The sequence below is a fragment of the Borostomias antarcticus genome (genome assembly GCF_949987555.1).
Source record: "Borostomias antarcticus genome assembly, chromosome: 2".
Taxonomy (NCBI): domain Eukaryota; kingdom Metazoa; phylum Chordata; class Actinopteri; order Stomiiformes; family Stomiidae; genus Borostomias; species Borostomias antarcticus.
The window spans coordinates 15,482,708-15,507,245 of NC_140235.1; the positions used below are offsets into that span (position 1 = coordinate 15,482,708).

Sequence of the window (24,538 nt, forward strand, 5' to 3'; positions counted from 1 at the left end):
ATCTTCCGTTCTGTAGTTGTTAACGTTTCCAGGTGTCATCGCATGCACTAACTGCGCAGACACGCCGGGTGCAAAACTTACTTATAAGTTCTGTGTTTTCTGGGTTCTGTAGCCTACTTTCTGCTTCTCTCCTGATAGATGTTGTTGAACTGAATGGATTCATTTACAAATATGCGAGGCGATGCTTGCGTAGTTGTTTGGCCGTTCTTTTCATCAGCTGCTATCAGACAAAAAACCTGAAGACTAATCGTTGCCTCTTATTGGCCCTGATGAATTGCATCTCGCAGGATATGGGAACAACAGCTCAGACGTTATTCACAGTGAAAAATGTGCCACTATTATACCGCTCCTTTCCTGAATAAATCTCTGCCTGGACCCACTTGAACATCTTACATCATTGATCCACGCCGTTCTTAATTATCAAAAAAGCTTTTTACTGAGAACAGGGACAAATGTTGCTATTAACAGTTAGCCATGTCTAAGGCCCAAATGATTAAGTAATTGTGCTGGGTAATAGACTCAGTGGCTCACAATTCCCCGTTGTGTGTATCAATACCCTAGTCCTCCACCACATTATACTAGAGGACTCAATACCCTAGTCCTCCACCACATAATACTAGAGGACTCAATACCCTAGTCCTCCACCACATAATACTAGAGGACTCTACCCTCTCAATACCCTTGTCCAGGGCCGGACTGGCCATGTGGCGTACCGGGCAAATGCCCGGTGGGCCGGACCTACTTGTGGGCCGATCTAAAAAAACGAGCTAACGAACGGCCCATAGAGCAGGGACAGCGGCCCATTGGTCCATTTTCTATACTGACACTGGGCTGGCCCAATCATATGTAGGCCCCACCCCTCCCTCTGTTAGTTTCAGGTGTCATTTGCGTGGGCCGTTAGAGAGCCGCAGCAGCACCCCCCCCCCCCCCCCCCCCCGTCAACAAATCGCGCAGCAGCACCCCCCCCCCCCCGTCAACAAATCGCGCAGCAGCACCCCCCACCCCCCCCCGTCAACAAATCGCGCAGCAGCACCCCCCCCCCCCCGTCCCCCCGTCCCCCCCGTCAACAAAACGAAACTGAAGGTGTTCCATCTCACCGCGTCGGCTGGGCTAGTGGCCTCATTGGGGCTACATTTCCCGGTAGGAAATATTCACCCAGTCCAGCCCTGCAGGTTATCAAAAACGAGCATTGTCCTTTAACAAAGCGTAAGCCCCCCCCCCCCCCTTCTGAAAGTGGGCCGGTCAGGGACCAAATGCCAGGGCCGAATTTTTGTCCCAGTCCGCCCCTGCCCTTGTCCTCCACCACATAATACTAGAGGACTCAATACCCTAGTCCTCCACCACATAATACTAGAGGACTCTACCCTCTCAATACCCTAGTCCTCCACCACATAATACTAGAGGACTCAATACCCTAGTCCTCCACCACATAATACTAGAGGACTCAATACCCTAGTCCTCCACCACATAATACTAGAGGACTCAATACCCTAGTCCTCCACCACATAATACTAGAGGACTCAATACCCTAGTCCTCCACCACATAATACTAGAGGACTCTACTAGAGGACTCTACTCTCTCAATACCCTAGTCCTCCACCACATAATACTAGAGGACTCTACCCTCTCAATACCCTTTTCCTCCACCACATAATACTAGAGGACTCTACCCTCTCAATACCCTTGTCCTCCACCACATAATACTAGAGGACTCAATACCCTAGTCCTCCACCACATAATACTAGAGGACTCTACCCTCTCAATACCCTAGTCCTCAACCACATAATACTAGAGGACTCTACCCTTTCTTTTCTCTCTCTCTCTCTCTCTCTCTCTCTCTCTCTCTCTCTCTCTCTGTCCCTCTCTCTCTCTGTCCCTCTCTCTCTTTGTCTCTTTCTCTCCGCCTGGCTCTCTAGTGCTCTCTCTCTCCACACCTGTCTCTACCTCGCTCTCTCTCCCCTCCTCTCTCTACCTCCCTCTCAATTCAATTTCAATTCAATTTCCATTCAAAGGACTTTATTGGCATGGAAAACATATGTTTACAAAGCAAACGTCACAAAAGTCACAAAAATATAAAATATAAATAAGTGAATTAAATGAATAAGTTTCATATTACAAATGTATTTAAATGGTAACTTTTCAGTTTGTATGTGCAGTAGAGTGTGTATATGTCCAGTGATCAGTGCGGTGTGCAGGGATACAGACAGAGTCTTCACGGTGGTTGTGTTCCAATGGACGTCCTTTTCCGGTCACAATGGCTCACAGATCTTGTTGCTGTGTTTGCGCATTGCTGTATTTCCGCCAGCGGATAATGGACGTCTTTAGTCATGTTTTCCAAATCTGATGTGTTGCATAACTTGGCAGTCATGTAATTAAGGTTACAGCAAAAAAAAAAAAACAGGTTTTAGTAACACTAACCGAATCGATATTGAATCGAATCGAATCGTGATAATCGATTCTGAACCTTGTGAATCGGAATCGAATCGATTCTTGAAATTCAAATCGATACTGATTTCCAAAAATGAATGAATGAATGAATCATTGAATGAATTAATGAACTATTCATTCCTTCATTTATTCATTCATTCATTAAATAAAAGATCGGTTTTGGGATTCATGAATCGATTCTGAATCATTTGACCTGTGGCGGTCTCTCTCGATGGCAAGGCTGTGTTCGCAGAATCTGTACACAGTCAAGGGCTTCCTTAGGGTCTCTCTCCCTTTCTGAGATTCTTTGACCGACACATGCTCCGCCAGGCGTTCTCTCCGGGCTGCAGCTGTGTGTGTCCTGCGGGTTGTGATGAGCTGCTTTGTAAAGTGCTAGGATTACTAATCCACATGGGGGGGGGACTCCCTGCCATTGGCGTTTAATCTCCTCAATCCCAGCATGCAGACGTGCTGACCCCCGTACTGACCCCCATGCTGAAACACACCCTGACGCCAACCACTCTGTCCACTTGGAAACCAGCATTGAGAAACAAGCTCTCTGAATGACTGACACACATCCCCTTATGTGTAATTTTTATGTGTAAGTACATTAGGATTTTTTTTAATTATTATTATTTTTTTAATTACATAAAAAAACCTGTGCCTGGTGTCTCAGTATAGAGTACATATCTCTGCCTGGTGTCTCAGTATAGAGTACATATCTCTGCCTGGTGTCTCAGTATAGAGTACATGTAGAATACATGTAGTAGAAATTCAAGGGGGGAGTGGAGGTCTCAGAGTAGGTGAGAGGCACGTGGCTTGTTACCACATGGGAACATGTATAGTAGGTGAGGGACAACATGTTTACATGCGGACTTGTTCTATATTCCAGCCGACCACCCGTTTACGCTTCAGGGAAAGAGGAACTGGCTGCTGACCAGGAGTTAGACCTTTTTTTCCCTTTTGCTTGTTATCGTCATGAAAATAAACGAGAGCTATGGCAATCAGCACTACAGGTGTTCCTGGAAATTTAAAAGTAGGCTATTAGGGGTGGGGCATTTCTTCAAAATGTCTTCTTCCAATGAGAAACGGGGTCATGTTTTAAGCCTCTCCTTCCCCCTGGAGTTTACTCAACGGCATTCCGAGTTGTTTTTCCAGGTCGGCTCAGAATCCCAATCCCCTCCTCTCTGATCTAACCTCAGAATCCCAATCACCTCCTCTCTGATCCAACCTCAGAATCCCAATCACCTCCTCTCTGATCTAACCTCAGAATCCCAATCACCTCCTCTCTGATCCAACCTCAGAATCCCAATCACCTCCTCTCTGATCTAACCTCGGATGACATGTTTCATATTCATAGCTGGAGTTCTATGCATCTCCATGCTGTTATTATTCTGTGGAAACACTCTAGATGTGTTTAAATCCCAGGCCTGGAGGAATCTATCATGGTACCATCAACACTGCTGCTCCCTCTCCTCCTCTCTACCTCCATTCATCTTCAGACCACTCCTCTATGCTCAGAGATGCTCCTTTGTGTGTGTGTGCGCAGTGTTGAAAGTTTGGTATAAATATATTGTGTTTCTCTTGAGTAGAAATTGAAGTCGCATACCGAAGAGGAGTATATACAGGAGGAAACAGGGCTTTTTTCTCGGAGTCTCACTCTAATCAATACTTGTATTACTTTCTCATACAGTAGCTGGCTTTCATCGTTGTGAGCTCCCAGGGGTGGCCTAAGGACTTCCACAGATAGAACACAGGGGGGGGGGTTAGGCAAGGAAAAGGCACTTCAGGTCAGGCGTCCATTTAAATTCAACCTCAAAAGCCCATTCAAATTCCCCTTTCCAGTAAGGCAGCATCAGCGTACAGTCTACCCCAAAAACATCACGTTCTCCAGACTGAAAATGGACATGCTTTCTGCAGACGTCCAGTCGGCTGGGGCTGTGCTGTCGTGACTATGGGCTGGGGCCGGGGGCTACAGCAGGCCACAGCAGGCCTGAGGGAGGCGTGGTCTTCTGGCCTGGTCATCTTGAGCCGCTCCCTCGACCGATGTTCCGCCGTGCTCACCGATGTCCCGTAGCGCGGAGGGTTGTTTGTTTGTAGCCGCTTGTTCTCTCTGTCTCTGTCTCTCTCACTCTCTCTCTTTCTCACACTCTCTCTCTCACACTCTCTCCCTCACTCACTCTCGGGGGACTTCTTTTAATAGTAAGAAGGTGACAGTTTACTTCTCTCCAAGAGCAGAGGGGACAGTCTGGGTACCTGTCCTGCCTGAGAACACTCATAATAGGAGATGGCACAACAACAACAGAGTCCCTCTGAGACGTCGCCGCTGCCTGCTTTTAAAAGATGCATTGCTTTCCACCGAGCCGCGAGGACCTGCAGTGCAGTCCTACTGCAATATGATCCACTTTCTATTAGACAGCTTTTAATATTTCCCCCTGACATATTGTTCAAGGAATTAATTTAGCTTAGGGTCTGCCAAGGGGGGGTACTAAATGTTCCACAACACCAGCCTTGGCATTGCTACTTTGAGAAAAATCATTTATGGCCCATAATGGAGAAAATAATGACTCCTACTGCCATAAAGCAATGGCAAGTTCCCGGACAAAGTTTTCTGCTGAAAAATGTGTATATTACGCAGAAGACGACGTTGGCTGTGAACTTGAACTTGTGGAAATAATCAATGGTTTGGCGTGGAAGTAATAGGCCCACTACTCAGGCGATTTGATGTAGCCTAAGAAGCGCTCAGAGCTTGTGTGGCGATCCTCGACGGACCTGCGCTGTAGCACTCCTCTGCAAACCGCTGCTCTTGCATGCTCCTCTTCCTGTCTGTTGTCTCCCTGTAGTCCTCTCTTATGTCAGGCAACTAGTGCAGTGCCTGTTGAAAACATGCGTGGGCAGAACGGGTCCACTGCGGAGGGAGTGGTCCTTCCATTATATAGTATGGATGTACAACAACCGCTAGACGTGCGTGTGCTCGAAAGAACGTCGACAGCAGAGGTCCGCTGTGGCGTTGAAATCGGATCTGAACTCTGTCCACAACACACAGCTTAGTAACATCAGAACATATTGACTGAAAACTATGACAGGCACTTCCTTTGGTTCTCTTTCTGCCCATTAAAATGGCAGTTTAATATAATTAATCCTTTTAATATAGCCTACCATGAGGACCGGTCTCTCCTTTTATCATTTGAACTTCCTTTGGTCCTGACTGAGCAATACACCCACCAAATGTCAACTTCATCCAGTGCTAGTTCTCGAGATAATCGTGATACAGACATACGGGCAATTGATAATTGCATTCCTGATGATGATGATGAAATGATGATTCCTCGCCGACCTCATGCTGAGACGCACAGCGACACCTTATCACAGCCACACTTATTCCAAGGGCGCGTGTTCTTTGGGTGGAAATGAGGCAAAAACAATATGGCAAACTTTATTTCTTCTTCTGCCTTTGACATCTAAGACCTACAACGTGTTTCCGCCCGCTGCACATGTGTTTACTGTGCGATGTACCGTATAATGTGATTTGCCACCCGGATGAGAACTCGTGGCTGAATCTAGTTAGTCCCAGTATGCGTGGATATCTGCTTTCTGGTTAGGGCGAGGGCAAACACATGCAGCCAAAACATCAGCATGAGTACCTCTTTCAAATTAATCCCCAGGGCGTATTTCAATGATTGCGCGAGGATTACCATTTTCAGCGCCTCTGATCATGATATTCCAACAAAGAACTTTCTTTCAGACGGTGTCCTCAAACTCGTTCTGCCTCTACGGTGTGGCGTCTCTGCGATATGTAAGTGGACAGCTGGCCCCTTCCATTCGCTACATATATTATATGATAATAAAGTGGTCAGGGAATGCTGATTAAAGTAGTCAAGTGATGCATGTGGATCACAGTGAAAGGAGCTTTCATCCCTTTTTTCAGCGGCTCGTCCGTTCCCTTTGAGGCCCCCCCGGCGGGACACTTCAGAGGCCCTCATCCTGGCCCTCGAACAACAGCCCACACCTGTATGGCTCAGATGCTAATTTGGCATCACAGAGGTGCTTATAACTCAAACGACGACGGCTTTGCCCCGACACTAGTGTGCGGTCAGAGCGGGCCTTTGAGGGGGCCCGAGGTCGAGGGCTTCCGTTTCCTGTACGGGTCCCGTTCAGATCTCAGACGGCGAGAGAGGCGTCCGGGCGGTGCCGGGTGAGAACTGAGCATCATCTGAAAGAGGCCTGTTTTGTTTTGTCTTTGTCGGTTGCCAGGGCTGAATACCGGGGGTGATTCTTGCATAGTCAAAATCCCTTTCTTGTCTGCGTGTTATTGTCCATGAACACAGCGCTCTGTCCTTGTAGATAGATTAAATGGAAATTGCTCTCCGCCCGGGATTGCTGACTAAAGCTCTAATGCTGAGCGGCTTGGATAAGGGACGTCGTCATGACGATTGAGCGGAGTCCGCTCTGACTGTGGCGACAGTCTGAAAGGGCGCATCCTCGCAGCCAATAGCGCGCCGTCCCTGGGCGACCAATAGCGCGCCGTCCCTGGCGGACTAAGACTGGTCATCTTAATTAGAATCAGCGCTCCTCTGGGGAAAACGCGTACGACCAATGATGGAAGAAGGCATCCATCAAACCCCCTAACAGGGCCTAGCGCGAAGCGGCATGAAGCAATCCTAACGTTCCGGGGTGAAATACGGCACGCTACGTTCACAGAGGCTGATGTATAGTCAGGCCGATTGTGTTGCAATGCGCCCCCCCCCCCCCCTTCCTTCTCTCCCCTTCCCTCCTCCTCGCGTCTTCAAACTCCAGGCCGTATGAGACCCCCGGCCATCAATCACGTATCTGGCGACAGCCGGCTCTGCCCACAGTCCTCCAGGGCCGAGCCAAGCACGGCAGAGGCAGAGCCGTCGCCAGCGGTAACGCCGGGGCCCGTTTTTCCCGGCGCCAAAAACATTCCTCAACTCCGAACCCACCTCCTCACCTGAGAGAGAGAGAGAGAGAGAGAGGGAGAGAGAAACTTCAATATTGACCTACATCTCCTTCAGAATAATTTGGCTGCTATTTCCGTCCCGTGCTGAAGTGCGCTCCGCCGGGCGCGTGAGGGCTGTTTGACATGTGAACTGATGTTCCTGCTCCAGGCCGCCGCGCCGCACGCCGCTCACACATCCTTACAGTCTGACGCGGTAATAAGAGGAGAAAGAAAGAAAAAAAAACACGGGCGGAAAAAGCGCTGCGCTTGTGCTTCAGCAATCATATCTGCATGAGAATGGAGGGTGTCTTTGCGGGGGCCGGGCCGATGGCTTACCGGCCGACAAAAAACAAGCAGCGGTTTGAAGTCTGAAAGAGGGGAGCCGGGAAGAGGGACTCCTTTAGGCTAAAGAGACGAGTCTATGGTGTCCTTTGTTGGATTCCGTATTATAATCTATTCACAGCCCTCTGACTATAGGACCTATTTAAAAGGCTCATTTATCACAGTGCCTAATGGAAGGCCAGTGCCAACTGCAGGGGCCGCGTGTGCCAGACTGAAACGGGCCCCGTTCAACAGCTGCTGCCTGGCCTGAAACACCTACATGTACAGCAAACCAGCGTAAAAGTCCAGTGTAAAACCTCTACTCTCTCCATATCTCTCTCTGTCTTCCTCTGTCTCTCCCTCTCTTTCCGTATATCCCTCTCTCTCTCCTCTTTCTCTCTCTCTCTCTTGTTATTGCTCTCCCTCTCTTTCTCTGTATCCGGCTCTCTCACCCCCCTTTCTTTCTTTCTTTCTTTCTTTCTTTCTTTCTTTCTTTCTTTCTTTCTTTCTTTCTTTCTTTCTTTCTTTCTTTCTTTCTTTCTTTCTTTCTTTCTTTCTTTCTTTCTCTATATCCCTCTCTCTCATCCCTGCTCCCTCCCTTTCTCCCTTTCTCTCTCTCTCTCCCTGTCTCCATCTCTCTCACTCTCTTTCTTTCTCTCTCTCATTGTCTTTGCACTTCTCTCTCTCCAGTGTCTGGCGCTGCTCGTGAATAGCGCCTGTCTCTGTTCGCTGGCGTCATCTGCCTGATAGACGCCGCGCCCTTGCAGAGCCCCAGCTGTCACCTGCACACCTCGCCTCACCTCATAACAGGAAGTAGAGAGAGAGAGCGAGCGAGGGACTATCCAGCTGGCTCCCAGGTACGGTACAGAACGCACGCCTCGGCTCGGAACACCATCGCAGGCACGGACGCAGGCCGGCCACCAGGCAACTGTTACTGCGGCTTTCATATTACATTTCAGGACTAGTCTGGCCCATGAATGTTTGATGAGGAACTCTCCATCAGACATGGAGAGGGGGGAGAGAGGGAGGGAGAGGAGGGAGAGGGGAGAGAGAGGGAGGGAGAGAGGGACAGAGAGGGGAAAGAGGGGGGAGAGAGGGAGAGAGGGAGGGAGAGTGGGGAGAGAGGGAGGGAGAGTGGGGAGAGAGGGACAGAGAGGGGAGAGAGGGAGGGAGAGGGGAGGGAGAGGGGGGAGAGGGGGATAGAGAGGGGAGAGAGGGAGGGATAGAGGGACAGAGAGGGAGAGGGGGGAGAGAGAGGGGAGAGAGAGAGGGGAGAGAGGGACAGAGAGGGGAGAGAGGGAGGGAGAGAGAGGCGAGAGAGGGACAGAGAGGGGAAAGAGGGAGGGAGAGGGGGGAGAGAGTGGGGAGAGAGGGAGGGAGAGTGGGGAGAGAGGGAGGGAGAGGGGAGAGAGGGACAGAGAGGGGAGAGAGGGAGGGAGAGGGGGGAGAGGGGGAGAGAGAGGGGAGAGAGGGAGGGAGAGAGGGACAGAGAGGGAGAGGGGGGAGAGAGAGGGGAGAGAGGGAGGGAGAGAGGGGAGAGAGGGAGGGAGAGAGGGACAGAGAGGGGAGAGAGGGAGGGAGAGGGGGGAGAGAGAGGGGAGAGAGGGAGGGAGAGAGGGGAGAGAGGGAGGGAGAGGGGGGAGAGGGGAGAGAGGGAGGGAGAGGGGGGCGAGAGAGGGACAGAGAGGGGAGAGAGAGTGGGGAGAGAGGGACAGAGAGGGAGGGACAGAGAGGGGAGAGAGGGAGGGAGAGGGGGGAGAGAGGGAGGGAGAGGGGGAAGAGAGTGGGGAGAGGGGGGAGAGAGGGAGGGAGAGAGGGAGGGAGGGAGGGACAGAGGGGAGAGAGGGAGGGGAGAGAGGGAGGAGAGGGAGGAGGGAGAGAGGGAGGAGAGAGGGACGGAGAGGAGGGAGGGTAAATGGAGGGAGCTGCACACACGACAGAGAGAGAGAGAGAGAGAGAGAGAGAGAGAGAGAGAGAAAAGAGGGAGGAATAGGGAGGTAAGGATAGAGAGAAAGAAAGATCGAAAGTAGAGAAAGAGAGCGAGATGAAGGGACAGAGGGAGGGGATGCTGTGATTACTTGCCACTGAGGTAGCACTGCATTACACATGAGGATTTGGAATGGCCCAGATAAAATAATCTATGATTAACTGGGGCGCGGCAGGCTCACTACCCTGCCAGCTGCTGTAGTGAGGGGCGAATTACAAAATTATGGGATGTCCAAACATTTGAGGGGGCCAGGACGTGTTTGCGGGACGGGGGAGCCCAGGGAGGTAGGGGAACGGGGGGAGTAACGGAGCAGGATGCAATTAAGTTGAATGTTGTAGTCATCACATTACCAGGGAAATGTAGAAATGTTCCTACCAGGCTGGGGCTGGGATTGTGTGTGTGTGTGGGTGTGTGCATGTGTGTGTGTGTTTGTGAGTGTGTGTGTGTGGGGTGGGGGTGATCGCTGCATTGATTGCTGTACGAACTGTCCAACGGGATAACAAATCACATTATGAGGATGGGCAGCGTGGCACTGGACCACTGCTGCCTGGAATTGATTGCCGGCACCGGCAGCTCATATTGCAGCAGGACCCAGTCTGTCGTAGTCCATCAGCACCCATTATCACCAGAGAACCGGGGGAGGACACAGACCACATAGCTGCACTCTCAGTGTACACACACACACACACACACTCACACACACAGGCATGCACACACACACACACACACACAGGCTTGCAGATACACCACCCACACATGCACACATTCACACACACACCCATGCTACCAACAAATATGACAGTGATTATGCAGTAATTACAAACAACAATTGCCTCGTGCCTAGATTGCTTATCTTTCTTTGAAACAAGCCCCCGACTTAAATCTAAATCTTTAAAGGAGTAGTAAAGGGAAAATGCATGTGTAGCCCTGTTTTAAGGTTACTTATGATCATATACAATGGTTCAGATCAAAACGTTGACAAAACTAGCACTTTTGAGAAAGTCTGATAATTGCTCTACCACTGTTTTGGTCATACAATGGATGTGGATGGGCATCTTGAAAAATCTTTCAAAAACATGTTAAACCCTCGATTTCAAAGACAAGAAGCTCACCGAGGGTGTAATTGGTGTCCGTTGGTGTTCTGACATCAAATTCGCCGCAAAGTATGAATCCTGTAGGGTTTTATTGATCATTTTATGAATTCCATTGACTTGTATTGACGCGACCGTTGTAGATGTGTAGATCAATCCGCAGAGGGGATTCAGGAAGCGGAACTACTTACGGTAGCTATTGTTTATGTTAGCTAGGCTAGCTAGTTTGCTCACTGCTCATGCTTCTCTTTAGCTCACAGACAATGAAGCCCTAGGCTACAGTTCAGAAAACGCTTATCAAAATGGTTGATCTAGAAGAGTATGAATTTGATCGCGAGGAATTAGACTTTGACGGCAGCGCTTATCGTTTCGAGCCTGAATATAGTGAGGAGGAACTGAAGCTGTCGCTATACTACGAACCACGGGTGTTTGGTGGTGTGCTTGCAAACATTGCCGACAGATGCCCACCGAAGAGGAAAGTTTGTGCTGTACCGAGTGGGACCTGTTGCTAACAGCTGACATGGCAAACCTTTCAGTCCGTGAGTCTGACTCCTTGCCTGTTGAAAGTGAGTCCTGTTTTTACCACTAGTATTTATGTCCAAGCGAATAAATCTACAGTTTTGATAATTTCATGCTGTAAGACCACTTCTTACAATTCAATTTTTCTAAAGTTAGTCTTAGCAAAGGGATTATTATTATTATTATGCTTCAACACACACACACACGGGTGCACACACACACACACACACACACAGCTGGCAATAAGAACTTACCTCTAAGTTCTTCCACTCGTTCGTCTTCTGTCGTTCCTCTATGTAAAGTCGGAACAGCATCACGTTTGAGGAAGACCCTTTTGGGAGATTTCTTTGAGAATAGCCTAGGCTTATAACATTTGTCCTCAAAATGCAAAGCACACACACGGTGATCTAAGACCCGAAGAATATCCACAGGTGTGTTTACGTCCAAGTAAAGACATTCTAGCCACAACTTCAATCTTGTGGGATCGTTGTAGGGAAGTCTATGACGAGTTACAGATGAACGGATTTTGCCACAATTGGCAACGGCACAATAGCGTGTCATTGTTGAGATCCCAAACAAATGCTTTGCACGAGCCTGTCTTGTTGTTGCGGCTAGCTTTTCAAATAAGGAAGCTGAGCGGAATCCACGGACGTCGCCTACCGTGAGATCAAGGCATTGCGCAATATCGGAATCAGTTAAAGCGGAAGTTTACATATGTATGTGCTGCGGCTAAATAGTTCGATGCTAAATATTTAAAAAAGCCTTTCCAGATGAACTAGAATCTTACTTTATGGCGAATTATATGCCAGAACGCCAACTAACACCTAGGTGAGTTTCTTGTCTTTGAAATCGAGAGTTTAACATGTTTTTGAATGATTTTTCAAGATGCCCATCCACATCCATTGTATGACCAAAACGGTGGTAGAGCAATTATCAACTTTCTCGAAAATGCTAGTTTTGTCAACATTTTGATCTGAATCATTGTATATGATCACAAGTAACCCTAAAACAGGGCTAAACATGCATTTTCCCTTTACTATTCCTTTAAGATATGTGGCAGGAAATGCTGTTTTCCACCAAGTAATTTTATAGTACAGTGTTAGCAATAGCATATGAAGAGGAGTTCTGAAACTAGGTACTGCAGGTGCTACTGCACCTCTTTATTAGAGTACTGTTCTGACTGAAATGAGAATGAAAAGAGAATAATAGTTGACTGAGCTAACCAGCTGCTACCTTCCTACTCTAGATGGATGCCTTTTGGTCGGTCGGTGTCTGGGTTGCCACCTCCCCTCCCTCCCACTTCCCACACAACTGGCTGCTCCTCTCATGGCACCATCTTACTACCTAGAATCTGAGAGATTCTGATTGTATTTCAATACTGAAAAGAGTTCCTGAACTTCCCAGAACTCCCACTATTTTACCTGTCACCTGACTGCTGGACGAGAGGTAATGTTTTCGGTGCTGTGTGTTGGTTGGTTGGTTTATCGGTTAGTTTGTTAGCAGGATTACGCAAAAACTACCAGGGTGATTTTCACGAAAGTCGTGGAGGGGTGTAGCATGGGCCAACATAGGAACATTACATTTTGGAGTGGATCCGAATCATGGGGCAGGTCCAGGAGCCGCCCAAACACAGCCGGCCAATCACCTCCATTAATTTTTTTGGACTAGGATAACACAAAAACTTCCAGACCGATTTTCATGAAACTGAAGGGGTGTAGCATGGGTGAACTTAGAAACCATTACATTTTGGAGTGGATGAGATCACGGAGTGGGTCCATGAGCTGCCCAAACATGGTCGGCCATTCACCTCGATTTATTTTTCGACTCAGGTTCAGGAGCGAAAAATCCCCCCCATTCATTATCAATGGGAAGGTCACAGAGACGCGGGGTTTGGACTGGCATACATCTCTCAACCTAACAAATGCAGAAACACCAAACGTGTCCTGCCTGCATGCACATGCGCACGCACAGAGCCACACAATTCACTAATATTCTTGGAGGGAGGTCTGTGCTGACTTTGGGCACCATTTCTAGTTGAAAATAATATCTGTCTTTAGATGGTTTCTCTGCCCAGTCAAACTGTGACTAATGTCACTGGGAGGAGGGGGGGAGTTGGCCCCATATTTTATTGAGAGACTAGACAGGTCTTCAATAAGGGCAGAGGTTCCCTAATGTTCTGTGAAGTGAGTGGACTTTGCATCAGGGGCCACTTACAGAGAATGAGTGTGGTTTTAAAAGTGAGTTATTACCAGGGTGTGGAAGGTGACGACGTCCTTACAGAGGGGGATATCTCTGAGGGCTCTCAGCAGTGTTGGGAAAGTTCCTTTTTAAAACGAACTAATTCAAAGTTAAGTTCACAATTTTCAAAACGAACTAGTTCAAGTTGAAGTTCAAAATGTCAAATTATTAACTAAGTTCATTCCCAAAAAATGAAATAGTTCATAGTTCTTTTTTTAGTTCTTTTTTTGCCGGTCAGGCAGGAGGCTTTGTCGGTCTGTGTCTGTCTTTTGCGAGGTTTTTCTACCCTAGTCTACGCACCTGGGGCCTCATTTATCATTGTGGATACACCCTATTTCATTTAAATCTGAAATTTGTACTTGCTTTACTCCGCAAATAATGTGATGTATCATGACAAAACTCGATGGGAAATATTGGGAAATATCTCACAATATTTCCCATTGAGTTTTGGCATGATACATCACATTATTTGCGTAGAAAAGCAAGTACAAAAATCAGGTGTAAATGAAAAAGGGTGTATGCACAATGATAAATGAGGCCCCTGGGTGGAATTTGTTGAGAACAGATGACTTCACCTGTGCTGCTGACGGGAGCTCAGGCCAGAGAGGTGATCAGCATTAAAGATCAGCTCATGGCTGATGCTTTGTGGATAACACCCCAGAAAAGTAGAGCTTGAGGGAGAAAACTGAGGAGAGGTCACATGTTCTGAACATGACCCACAGCTGGTACATCAAAGGCCTGAGGGTCTTTAAATGGTCTTCTGGGTCTGGCAGGAGCCAGGTCTCCTGGTCTTGTTATTTGACTGGCTGCTCTGATCCCATTATGATTTTTGAAATATAACCACCTCTTATTAATCCATTAGGCTATACATAGCATACACCAGAATTGCTACAGCCCATTACAGAATAATAGACATTACGGCTGAAAATATGTGTCAGTAGATAGTGAAACAAGAGATATAGCAAAGGCACACTGTAGATGCAACATTTATGTATACTGCCTGAACCTTTGTGCATTAGCAGTTCAAAAATACAACAAATTACAAAACACAGGCGAGAACTGTAATGAAGGCTGAGGATCTGAGCCACTCACTTAAATATTCACACTTTGCCCCATCAGTTGGGGTTTTCTCGTTGGATGCCACCCATGGGACCGTTTTATGGGCTAACGTTAGCAGCTAGTGGCGCGACACAACAAGGCAAGGGGCAAGTTGGCGCTTGTTGATGATGTAATGATTCGGGTTGCCAATTTTGAAATGTACCCTCCCTTAGAATCGTCGGTGCTCTGAGCTCATTTTGACCGGTGACGCCCAGAAAGTTGCATAAATTACAAATCAGGCAACACAAGAAGTTTCACAATATTGTGTGGACATCACTGGACAAAACATAATAAAAAGAACGCAATTATTAGGCATTCGTTCGGTCGTTCACTAGCTTCAGGATGAACTCATTCAGTTACAAGGAACTAACCTTAAAAGAGAGGCTTGTTACGTTACTGTTCTCCTGTGAAACGAACGCACGAACGTCGTTATTTTGAACGCGTTTTGGCACAACACTGCCTCTCAGTCATGGCTTAACTCTACGTACGCTGTCAATGTAACAATGATAGACTCTCACTGTGTCGTCTCAAGAGGATCTAAACCTCAATATGAGCAGTGGAATATTCCAGATGGTTCCCCAAATGCACACCACCATTGCTTTGGACAGGATTTGTGGTTTGAATAATTTCACGTCTGGTAATTCCAATTATATGCATGAAAATGGTCCTCATTCACCCACTTGCCGTTATATTTAGTCTCTAACCTTTTATGGTCCATCTCTGTTTTAGTGTCCGGATCTCCGGTCTCCTGCTGGGTGGCGGGGAGCTAATGAGCTAACCCTTAGCTCTCGCAGCTGCTTCTTCAGGTCCCTCTCCCTGTCACAGGTTTTAAAGGTGAGGGCATCGCTCTCTCAGCCCCAAACAGCTGGCAGGGTGTGTGTGTGTATCCTGTTTGTTTCTGAAAAGGTCACACAAAACCCACACATGCACGCTACTCTTGAGCACATATTTGCAATATACACAACGTATATTGTAGCACATAATCAGATACAGACACACACACTCACACACACACACACACACACACACTGGCCAGCTGTGTGGGATTGAGAGAATGATGCCCACACACAGAGCAAGAATATGAAACGCAATGCAATAGTAGTATCAGTATCTTGAAATTTATTCTGCTCTCATAATGAGATTTCTGATAGAGAATAGCTACATTCGAACGACTCAGCTCAGTTTATAGTACACGCTTGTAGGTGCTGGCCGCTAGAATTTCCATGAATACATGATAATGAAAGCTTTGCAACCAGACGCTAGTTTCCTTGTGGTTGCCTGATCCTGCAGAATGACATTAATTTCCATCGTCCACAGACGACAGCATTTGGCCCTGTGGTTGTATGATTAGCTTTCTTGTTTGGTTGAGTTTCGTTGTGGCTAAATATGTAGGCTGTGCTTGACCTGTGGTTGTGCGGAGGAGAGGAGCACGGGGTGCTAATTGGGAACGTCTGGGCGGGTGAGGACACTGCACTCTGACTTAGCAGCACATATTAATCACACATGGCCATTTCAGCACGCAATCAGGACTCTGAGAGAGGCGCTGGTCATCTCTTACCCTGACCCCTATGGAGAGACGGGTCACAGCTGGTCATCTCTAACCCTGACCCCTATGGAGAGACGGGTCACAGCTGGTCATCTCTAACCCTGAACCCTATGGAGAGACGGGTCACAGCTGGTCATCTCTAACCCTGACCCCTATGGAGAGACGGGTCACAGCTGGTCATCTCTAACCCTGACCCCTATGGAGAGATGGGTCACAGCTGGTCATCTCTAACCCTGACCCCTATGGAGAGACGGGTCACAGCTGGTCATCTCTAACCCTGACCCCTATGGAGAGACGGGTCACAGCTGGTCATCTCTAACCCTGACCCCTATGGAGAGACGGGTCATAGCTGGACATCTCTAACCCTGACCCCTATGGAGAGACGGGTCACAGCTGGTCATCTCTAACCCTGACCCCTATGGAGAGACGGGTCACAGCTGGTCATCTCTAACCCTGACCCCTATGGAGAGACCGGTGACAGCTGGTCATCTCTAACCCTGACCCCTATGGAGAGACGGGTCACAGCTGGTCAAAGGAAGCACAGGCTGATTGAGAGTCCATTATGTTGAACATGGTATTTTTTGACTCTGTTGAATGATTTTTTTTGGGAATAAGATTATTGGTGCGGTTATGAAAGGCTAAAACACCAAAATGGATGGTTTGTCAAGTTGTACATTGCGTGGGAGTATTGAACCCGTGTTCTGTTCAATGGAGGGCTGGAACTAGGTTGGTAATATTAGTATATTAAATATTATTAATCAGTGTGCTGTTGTTAGGCCTACTTAAACTTATGAAAAAGCGACTACAACGTTATAGGCTCAGAAATAAAAAATAAAAAAAAGTTTTAGGCTCCCCCCGGGCCTCAGAAAATGTGGCTATATGAAACCAGTCCTCGGTGCAAAAAAGGTTGGGGACCCCTGTTCTATGGTAATCAGATGACAGCTCAAAGAACTGATTACACTGATTATATTTTCACCAGCACTGCCTTGATAATTATTTTGTCTCTCTGGGAAAATGGCTCCTTTATTTTGAGGCAATAACACTCTCAAGAACATTCTGGCATTCAAATGAGTTACATGAGGTTCAGTGGAGTTTCATTCACTCCTATGTAATTAAAATCAGCGCAAGCGTTTCTCTGAATAGAACCTGTGAGCATCTCTCTGGAATAGGACCCCTCTGACAAAGCGCTTGACAACTGTGGAACAGGCAAAATTAAGCCCTTCCATTCATACCTCTTGTCCTTGTTATGTCAAAGCTATCTCGCCAAGCTCGCTATTGTGGTTTTGTAATTGCTTAATCTGCGCACACTCTCTGAATGAATTAGTGGTTGTGCGGCGGCGGTGTCTGGGCTCTGAGGGTGTTTCAGGGTCTCTCGCTTGATTTCAGGGTTTGACTGGAGATGCAGCATCATCAACAGAGACTAATCCCCCCCCCGCTACATTTCACTCTGAATCGCTGTTCTTCCATGTTGTCTCTCAGGACAGAGAGTGGTTTTAAAGGGCCGGCTCCTTGGTGCACATGTCTCCACGGCGGGAAGCGCTCTCCTGATGGGGAGGGGGGCAATTAAGCCGCCCGACCCCATCGTGACCGCACTCCTCCCGGGCGTTGTTTGGTCTGGCTGATGGGCCTGAACAACGCTGAACCGGACCACAGACCCATCAAGGCAGCCAGATAAGGATGGCGGGAACATCTGGTAAATGACCTGAAAGTGCCCAGTTCAGCTCCGCTGTTCCTATGAAGTGCATCGACTGAGTCAACAAGTTAATCCCGGGTCCACGTTCACCCGCGTGACGCAGGGATGGAGGATCGTCCATCAGACAGATTCATATCAGCCGTCTCCAGCTGGAAACAAGACGGATGGTCTCTGAGATCCTACCCCGACGCCCTGGGGCTAATTAAGGTGTTGGCTATAATTGCCTTCATGGCTCTCTGTAGTATGTGTTGACATAGACTGGTAACGGGCCGGGGTGGCCCCCTGCTGTTTACAGATGCCATAAAGGGATTCTATTACGGTGTTAACGAACAGCAGGGTGCCAGCAGAGGTGTGGAAGCCAAGTTTGTGGCATCGGTTAGATACATGGTGAGCCTGTCGTCCCCCCAGCCATGATGCATGTCGCCAGGATGTACAGTTGTTGGATATGTAGGTAGAGTGGGCTTTTCTAGACTGGATTTATCTGTAGAACCAGCGTATAGGCTCTTTTTTGGGGGGTCTGAAATGTGAGCATCTATTAGAAAGTACCACGCCTGAGAGAGACAGTCTTACAGAGATGGAGTTAGGAAAGCGTTCTCCGTGTTCAGTCGTACAGAGATTAAAGGACAATGCTCGTTTTTGACAACCTGGACCTTATTTACGACATATTATAAGACGTTTGACTCACCGAGATCACTTTGGTGTAGTTCGGAGGCATGTAGAAGAAATTTAAAATCCAGCGCAAGCCAGTATATCCATGTAATGGCGGTGGTGGGGGCACTGAGAATGCAGTTTCTAAAAATCTATTTTCTGCCGCGAAACGGTTGTTTTCATTAATCTGTCTTGATGAATGGATATACTGGCTCGCGCTGGATTTTACATTTCTTCTACATGCCTCCGAACTACACCAAAGTGATCTCGGTGAGTCAAACGTCTTATAATATGTCGTAAATAAGGTCCAGGTTGTCAAAAACGAGCATTGTCCTTTAAGTTAGGAAAGGGTTCTCTGTGTTCCTGCTCACACGGCTGTTGGGTTGTTGATAGCCTGAAGTAAGGATCACCTAGATCTAAAAGAAATGTGGATGGTCTGATGGATACTCATCAGAGAGAGAGAGAGAGAGTGTGTGTGTGTGTGTGTGTGTGTGTGTGTGTGTGTGTGTGTGTGTGTGTGTGTGTGTGTGTGTGTGTGTGTGTGTGTGTGTGTGAGAGAAAGAGAGTGAGTATCTGCACATGGAAGAATTAAAGAAGTAGTTCAGAATTTTGGACATAGAGCTTCATTTATGACTGAAGCAATAACTCATGAGAGGGTGTGGTATATGGCCAATATACCACAGGTTGTGCTGCGATCATATGCATGAAGCACAGCTGAACAAAATTCCGAACTATCCCTTTAAACCCCTGACACACCTGGACGATAATCGGCCGCCGTGAACATCCATGAGCGTTGTGAACGTCCGTGAGCATTGTGAATGTCGATGGTCGGAGGTTTTTGGGGACAACTGATCCTGTGGAATTGTTCTCAAGCGAGTGGACACGTCAGGAAAAGAGAGATCACTTTGATTGGTTGTTACAGAAGTTACTGGAGTGACCTGCAGTAGATTACTCCTAGTATAGAAACATTACAGTAGGCTACCTGAAAGAACAGAAACAGGGCCTATATAATATGCAGGCTACAGTAACAACTCATGGGGGCAGGAATTAACCTAATATGTCAGGCTATAGAAACATGTATTCAGCGATTGTCCGTGATGAAGACAAATAAATTCCACTAAACCCTTGCTTACTGCTGAACGGAGAACTGGCTACCGTCTAGCTGAAATTGAATTGTGCTCCAGGTAAAGCTCATTCTGAAATTTCCATGCGTTTCTCTTGAAAGCTTTTATATCAAACAACCGTTGCTCCACTCACATACATCCTCTCTGTACATTTTTCATTTGATTGACTTACAAAATGCCATTGTTTTGACTCGCACGGAAAAGAGGCTCTGTCGAGCTAGACAGGATTCTAATTCTCTGTTTTAAGGTGCAATGAGATCTAGTTCCAAATCCCTAACCCTACAAAATAATGTTAGATTAAAAACAACAAAAAACACAGTGATTGACAACACAAGTACTTTATTCCTTTTTTGATGATACAGACTAGGCTACTGCTGGTATGGAGAGTTATTTAATCTCACACAGGCACAGAACATACGCGCTATAGGCGCCGGTTGACTGTAGTCTAGCCTGCAGCCTATTTGCTTTGCAGTTGTGGTTTCCGGCCTAAGCAGATAGTGATCCCCCTGTCCAAAAACAAGCCTACCCATAAATCTGCGATGCGGCAAGAACCTCTTCTGGAATAGACTACTTTGTTTGGTCCATGTTTTATTCTCATTCGTAGCGACTGGCGAGACAAGGGCTGCTCGATTCGGCATTTGTGTGCCATCCTGTCCGTGAGCTCCATACCTGAACCCATAGGCGATTTTACCCTCTGAGAGTAGGGGGGGCAACATTTTGACGTGAGAAAAAAACAAACAGTTCTGCCGTCCCGTCCTGTCCCGTCTATTTACAAAGAATGCCAGTTGTGAACAGTATGCTAATAAGAAATCCGTATGACAATTCAATATGCACAACACATCAAACTTCATCTAGACATCACAAGCATGTCAATATGACTTTATGACCGAGCACTAGGCCATACCCAACATCAGGGGCGGAATGGGGAAATAATTCAGGCCGGGAAATATAGCCCCAGTCAGGCCACTTTTTAAGCCGGATCAGTCCAGTGATGTTTTGATATACTGTACAGTACATACAGTATATCTACATTATAGCCACGGTCCTTTCTCCACCAGTGCTTTTTCACCTACAGTATTGATTGAGATCGAGAGTATGCTGTAAGCAGACATTTACACGCTGCTGTGTTGTGACCATGACAAGTACAGTAGACATAGACAATAGACTGAGGAGAGGGCTCAGACCCTACATGTGGCCTTGTGAGGAGAGGGCTCAGACCCTACATGTGGCCTTGTGAGGAGAGGGCTCAGACCCTACATGTGGCCTTGTGAGGAGAGCACTCCATAATGTTCCGCTGAGCTGTGCTCTTCCAAGCAGGAAGTTGAGCAATTGTCCCAATGAGTTGCAGGGGATGTGAGAGTTGTGGGATTGGGGTGGAAAAGGGAAGTGCCTGGTTTCTTCACTCAGTAGTGTCAGACACACAACTTACACAAAACCCAGAAGAGGAAGGAGAAAGTTATGAAATGAGGGGTGTGAGGACACCTCAACTCAACTGAGAGCACAGACCTCCGCCCCATGAATGCATTTTGTGGCTCTGTGGGCGCTATGGCTGTCAACTGAGCTCAGAAATGATATTCGACCTTCTCTCTTTAATATTTTCCGATATTATATTTGATTATTATATTCGCCTCTATCTGGGCCCAGGCACATTCACACTCACACACAGACATACACCAGTGTTTGCCATGTCTCTCCTATGCTGTTTTTTAGCCTTTCTTACTCTGAAAATGCAATTTAATGTAATTTATTGCTTTATAAATGTTCTTAGCCGTTAGACAAACATACTCCAGGAGCTTGCTCGATCATCTCATTGAGCGGGGTCAGGGAAGAATTTATACAGCTCACTTATCTGGCCCCCGGGTGATACTGTTTTTTTTTTTTCTTCCCTCTGGAATATGTAGGGGTGGGACCAATGCCCACCTAGTTCTCTGTAAAGTGCATTGTGTTGCCTCTGTGTATGAAATGCACTGTACAAATAAGCTTTGATTTGAAAGCTTAACATCACAACATCAAACTGCAACTGCCTGCTGGTGCAAGCTTCCTCGCCGATGGTGATGTTGCTAGTGCTAGTGCTAGCTTCGATAGCCTCTGGAGCACTTCTTCATTCGATTGCACCTGCTGCGGTGTCATTTAGAGTGGTAGCTTCTTCATTAGCATTGCCATTCTTTTTTTTTTTATGAAGAAGTGGTAAATTGTTTTTATAGCTCTTTTCGCCTTGTGAGCAGGTTGGCTAGTTGTAGCTTGTTGAGCACTGAGCAGTAGGCTAAAGTCAGATCACATTTTTTTGCGGTAGGCTAACAGATCAAACCGGAAATAGTTGAGGTCGACGGACGAGTTGTGCCATTGGTGGATATATTTTTTGTTAAAGGTAGCCTAGTTTAAGTAATAAATACACTTTTTAAATGAATGATGACCTAACACAAACTGGTACAAACCACAATTATGTATTTAATAATTGTGTTAATTAGTAAAAAAAAATATATAATTTTAAAGAATTTGAGCAGAGTTGGTCTGGCCAATCAGGGGGGGCAATTGCCCCTCCTGCCCCCCCTATAAAATCGCCCATGCCTGAAACCAAGTGAATAGAAACCAGCCTGGTGAGGTGAGGTTAACTGTAGGCAGAGTGGTGAGAGGTTAACTGTAGGCAGAGTGGTGAGAGGTTAACTGTAGGCAGAGTGGTGTGTTCTTGCCCCGACATGGTGGACGTGAGGCAATGCCCTTCATCGCCGCTAGTTCTTTGATGTCGGACTGGTATGTCTGGATCTTTAAGAAAACATTGAAAAGAGATTTTTAGAGTTCTTGAATTTAAGTCCCTTTTCATTTTCTAACCTTGAAGGGGCACATTAGCACAATCTCTCTCTCTCTCTCTCTCTCTCTGTGTGTGTGAGGAAACGCACCACACCAGACCCTGGTCCTTCAATAAATACTTACCGTAGTAAGCTTGGAGAAACGCAGATGCAAGGAAAGGCCTCTTGGCCAGCTGCATAGCACTGGAGAAATAAGGTCACTGTGTACTCCAGTCAAGAGTGAACTGGGTAGCATAAGGTTTTGTTGAAACAAAAATACTCATGGTTCAGTTAGTTAGTTAGATATTCAGTTTGCTTGTTTGTTTGCAGGAAGTCTACTTGTCATTATTTGCTGATTTATCTTTAAACTCAACATCTTTTACCTCAGACTATTCAGACCGATAGATCAGGCTGATAAATAGATGAGTGCTCAAACTGCATGGAGTATCAATTACACAAAAGGAAAGCGCTTGTTTGCTCCGAGAGCTATTCATCTAGTCATGCATGGGTGCACATTCCAATGAGCTGGGGGTAATATCCACACATCCAGATAAACACAGCCACAGTAGATGGATAAGGGGGAAAACTATTTGCAAATATGCTTATTAATCATTTGTTTGTCCCCTTTCAAGTGTCTAAAATTATGCTTATCCACCCGCATTTAATTGTCTTTCGCAGTCTGGGTTGAAATGCTTTGAACTGTTTTGATTCATTGTGCATTTAAATCAGACCATTGTCCTTGGTATTGTGAAGGCCTGTTGGTCTTTCATCCATATGTTATAGCCTGACTAAGTTCAACATGAAAACCAGTGTGAGTGAAAGCCAGCCATGGACGTTGATAGAAGCATCGGACAGTGGTAGAGAAACCTACGCTCATTGCTGATATGAAGGCTGCATTTCCTCTGCGGTTTGCTGTTGAGATGTGGATGAAGTCTGTGGTTCTGATGAGAATGAAGTTCACGGGTGCAGGGTTCTGTTGTTCGTGGTTGTAGGGTTCTGCAGGGTATAATCTACTGGTTCCTGTCTCTACTGTGCACTGTCTGTAGTGTTAGTAGGTTCTGATGGGAGTGAGGTCCATGGTGTTTTGTGATCTCCATGTTGTGGGGCAGATTGATGGGGACTGATCCCTATGCTTTTTGCTTGTGATTTAGCTCTGACCGAAGGGCTCTTCTGTGTGTGCAGATCTTCCGGAGGTGCTGGCTGGTGTTCAAGAAGGCCTCCAGTAAAGGGCCCAGACGCTTAGAGAAGTACCCAGACGAGAAGGCTGCCTACTTCAGAAGCTTTCACAAGGTAAACTCTCTCACCACTCAACACTGCCTCACCATGTGTCCTTAGAAACTCCCTCACCACTCAACACCGCCTCACCACTCAACACCGCCTCACCATGTGTCCTTAGAAACTGTCACTCTCTTTTAATGTGATGTACCCTATCAGACAGTCATCAGTCCTGCTTTTCACACACTGGTACAGTACATCCACCTCATCTGTTTATCAAAATGATACAGACAGATTGATATACAGTACAGCACAAGGCCATACAAACAGCCATTCTTCTCATTGAACTGTGTATCCCTGTCACTAATGTCCTGCCATCATAATCTATTCACGCCCTTCACTTAAATTGGTTAGACACCCAACCGCCACTGAATCCTTTTTATTTTGTATTGTCATTGTTTAGAAGCTAGAACCCCTTGTTTTACCGGAGAGTCTCATTTCACAGAAACATAAAGCTCTTTTTTATTTTTTGTCCTTATATGAAAGTGCTGCATATTTGGACCCAGATAATACAGTTAAGAATCCATTAGCAGACATTTGCAGCTTCATCTCGGCCCCTCTGGGGCCTCTTCTCCTTTTGAGGAGGATAATCCTGAATATAATATCTTTCTCTCCGCTTCTTAAAGCCCTTTGAACATACCCCAATTAAGGCTCATTACCATGGCAGAGGAAGACGATCTTAAATGAGTTCCACTGCGAGCGACGCGCCAGAATAATGAGAGGAGATGGAGCTGCGGATAGCGACTCTTGACACCGTTTTTTTTTTTGATGTGGCGAGGGTCTCTTTAATGAGTCGCAACAGGCTGTCTAATACCCCGCGATCACCAA

General features: G+C 46.9%; 1 protein-coding gene across 1 annotated transcript in view; it reads left to right on the plus strand.

Annotated features, from left to right (window-relative positions):
* The window catches only part of dok6 (docking protein 6), a gene marked incomplete at both ends in the record, with an annotated part of 70,469 nt that overhangs the window by 5,402 nt on the left and 40,529 nt on the right, over nt 1-24,538 (plus strand). Inside the window, one exon of the mRNA XM_084461483.1 lies at nt 23,618-23,725. Within this exon, the coding sequence (XP_084317609.1) occupies nt 23,618-23,725 (108 nt within the window). The remainder of the gene's footprint in view (nt 1-23,617; nt 23,726-24,538) is intronic.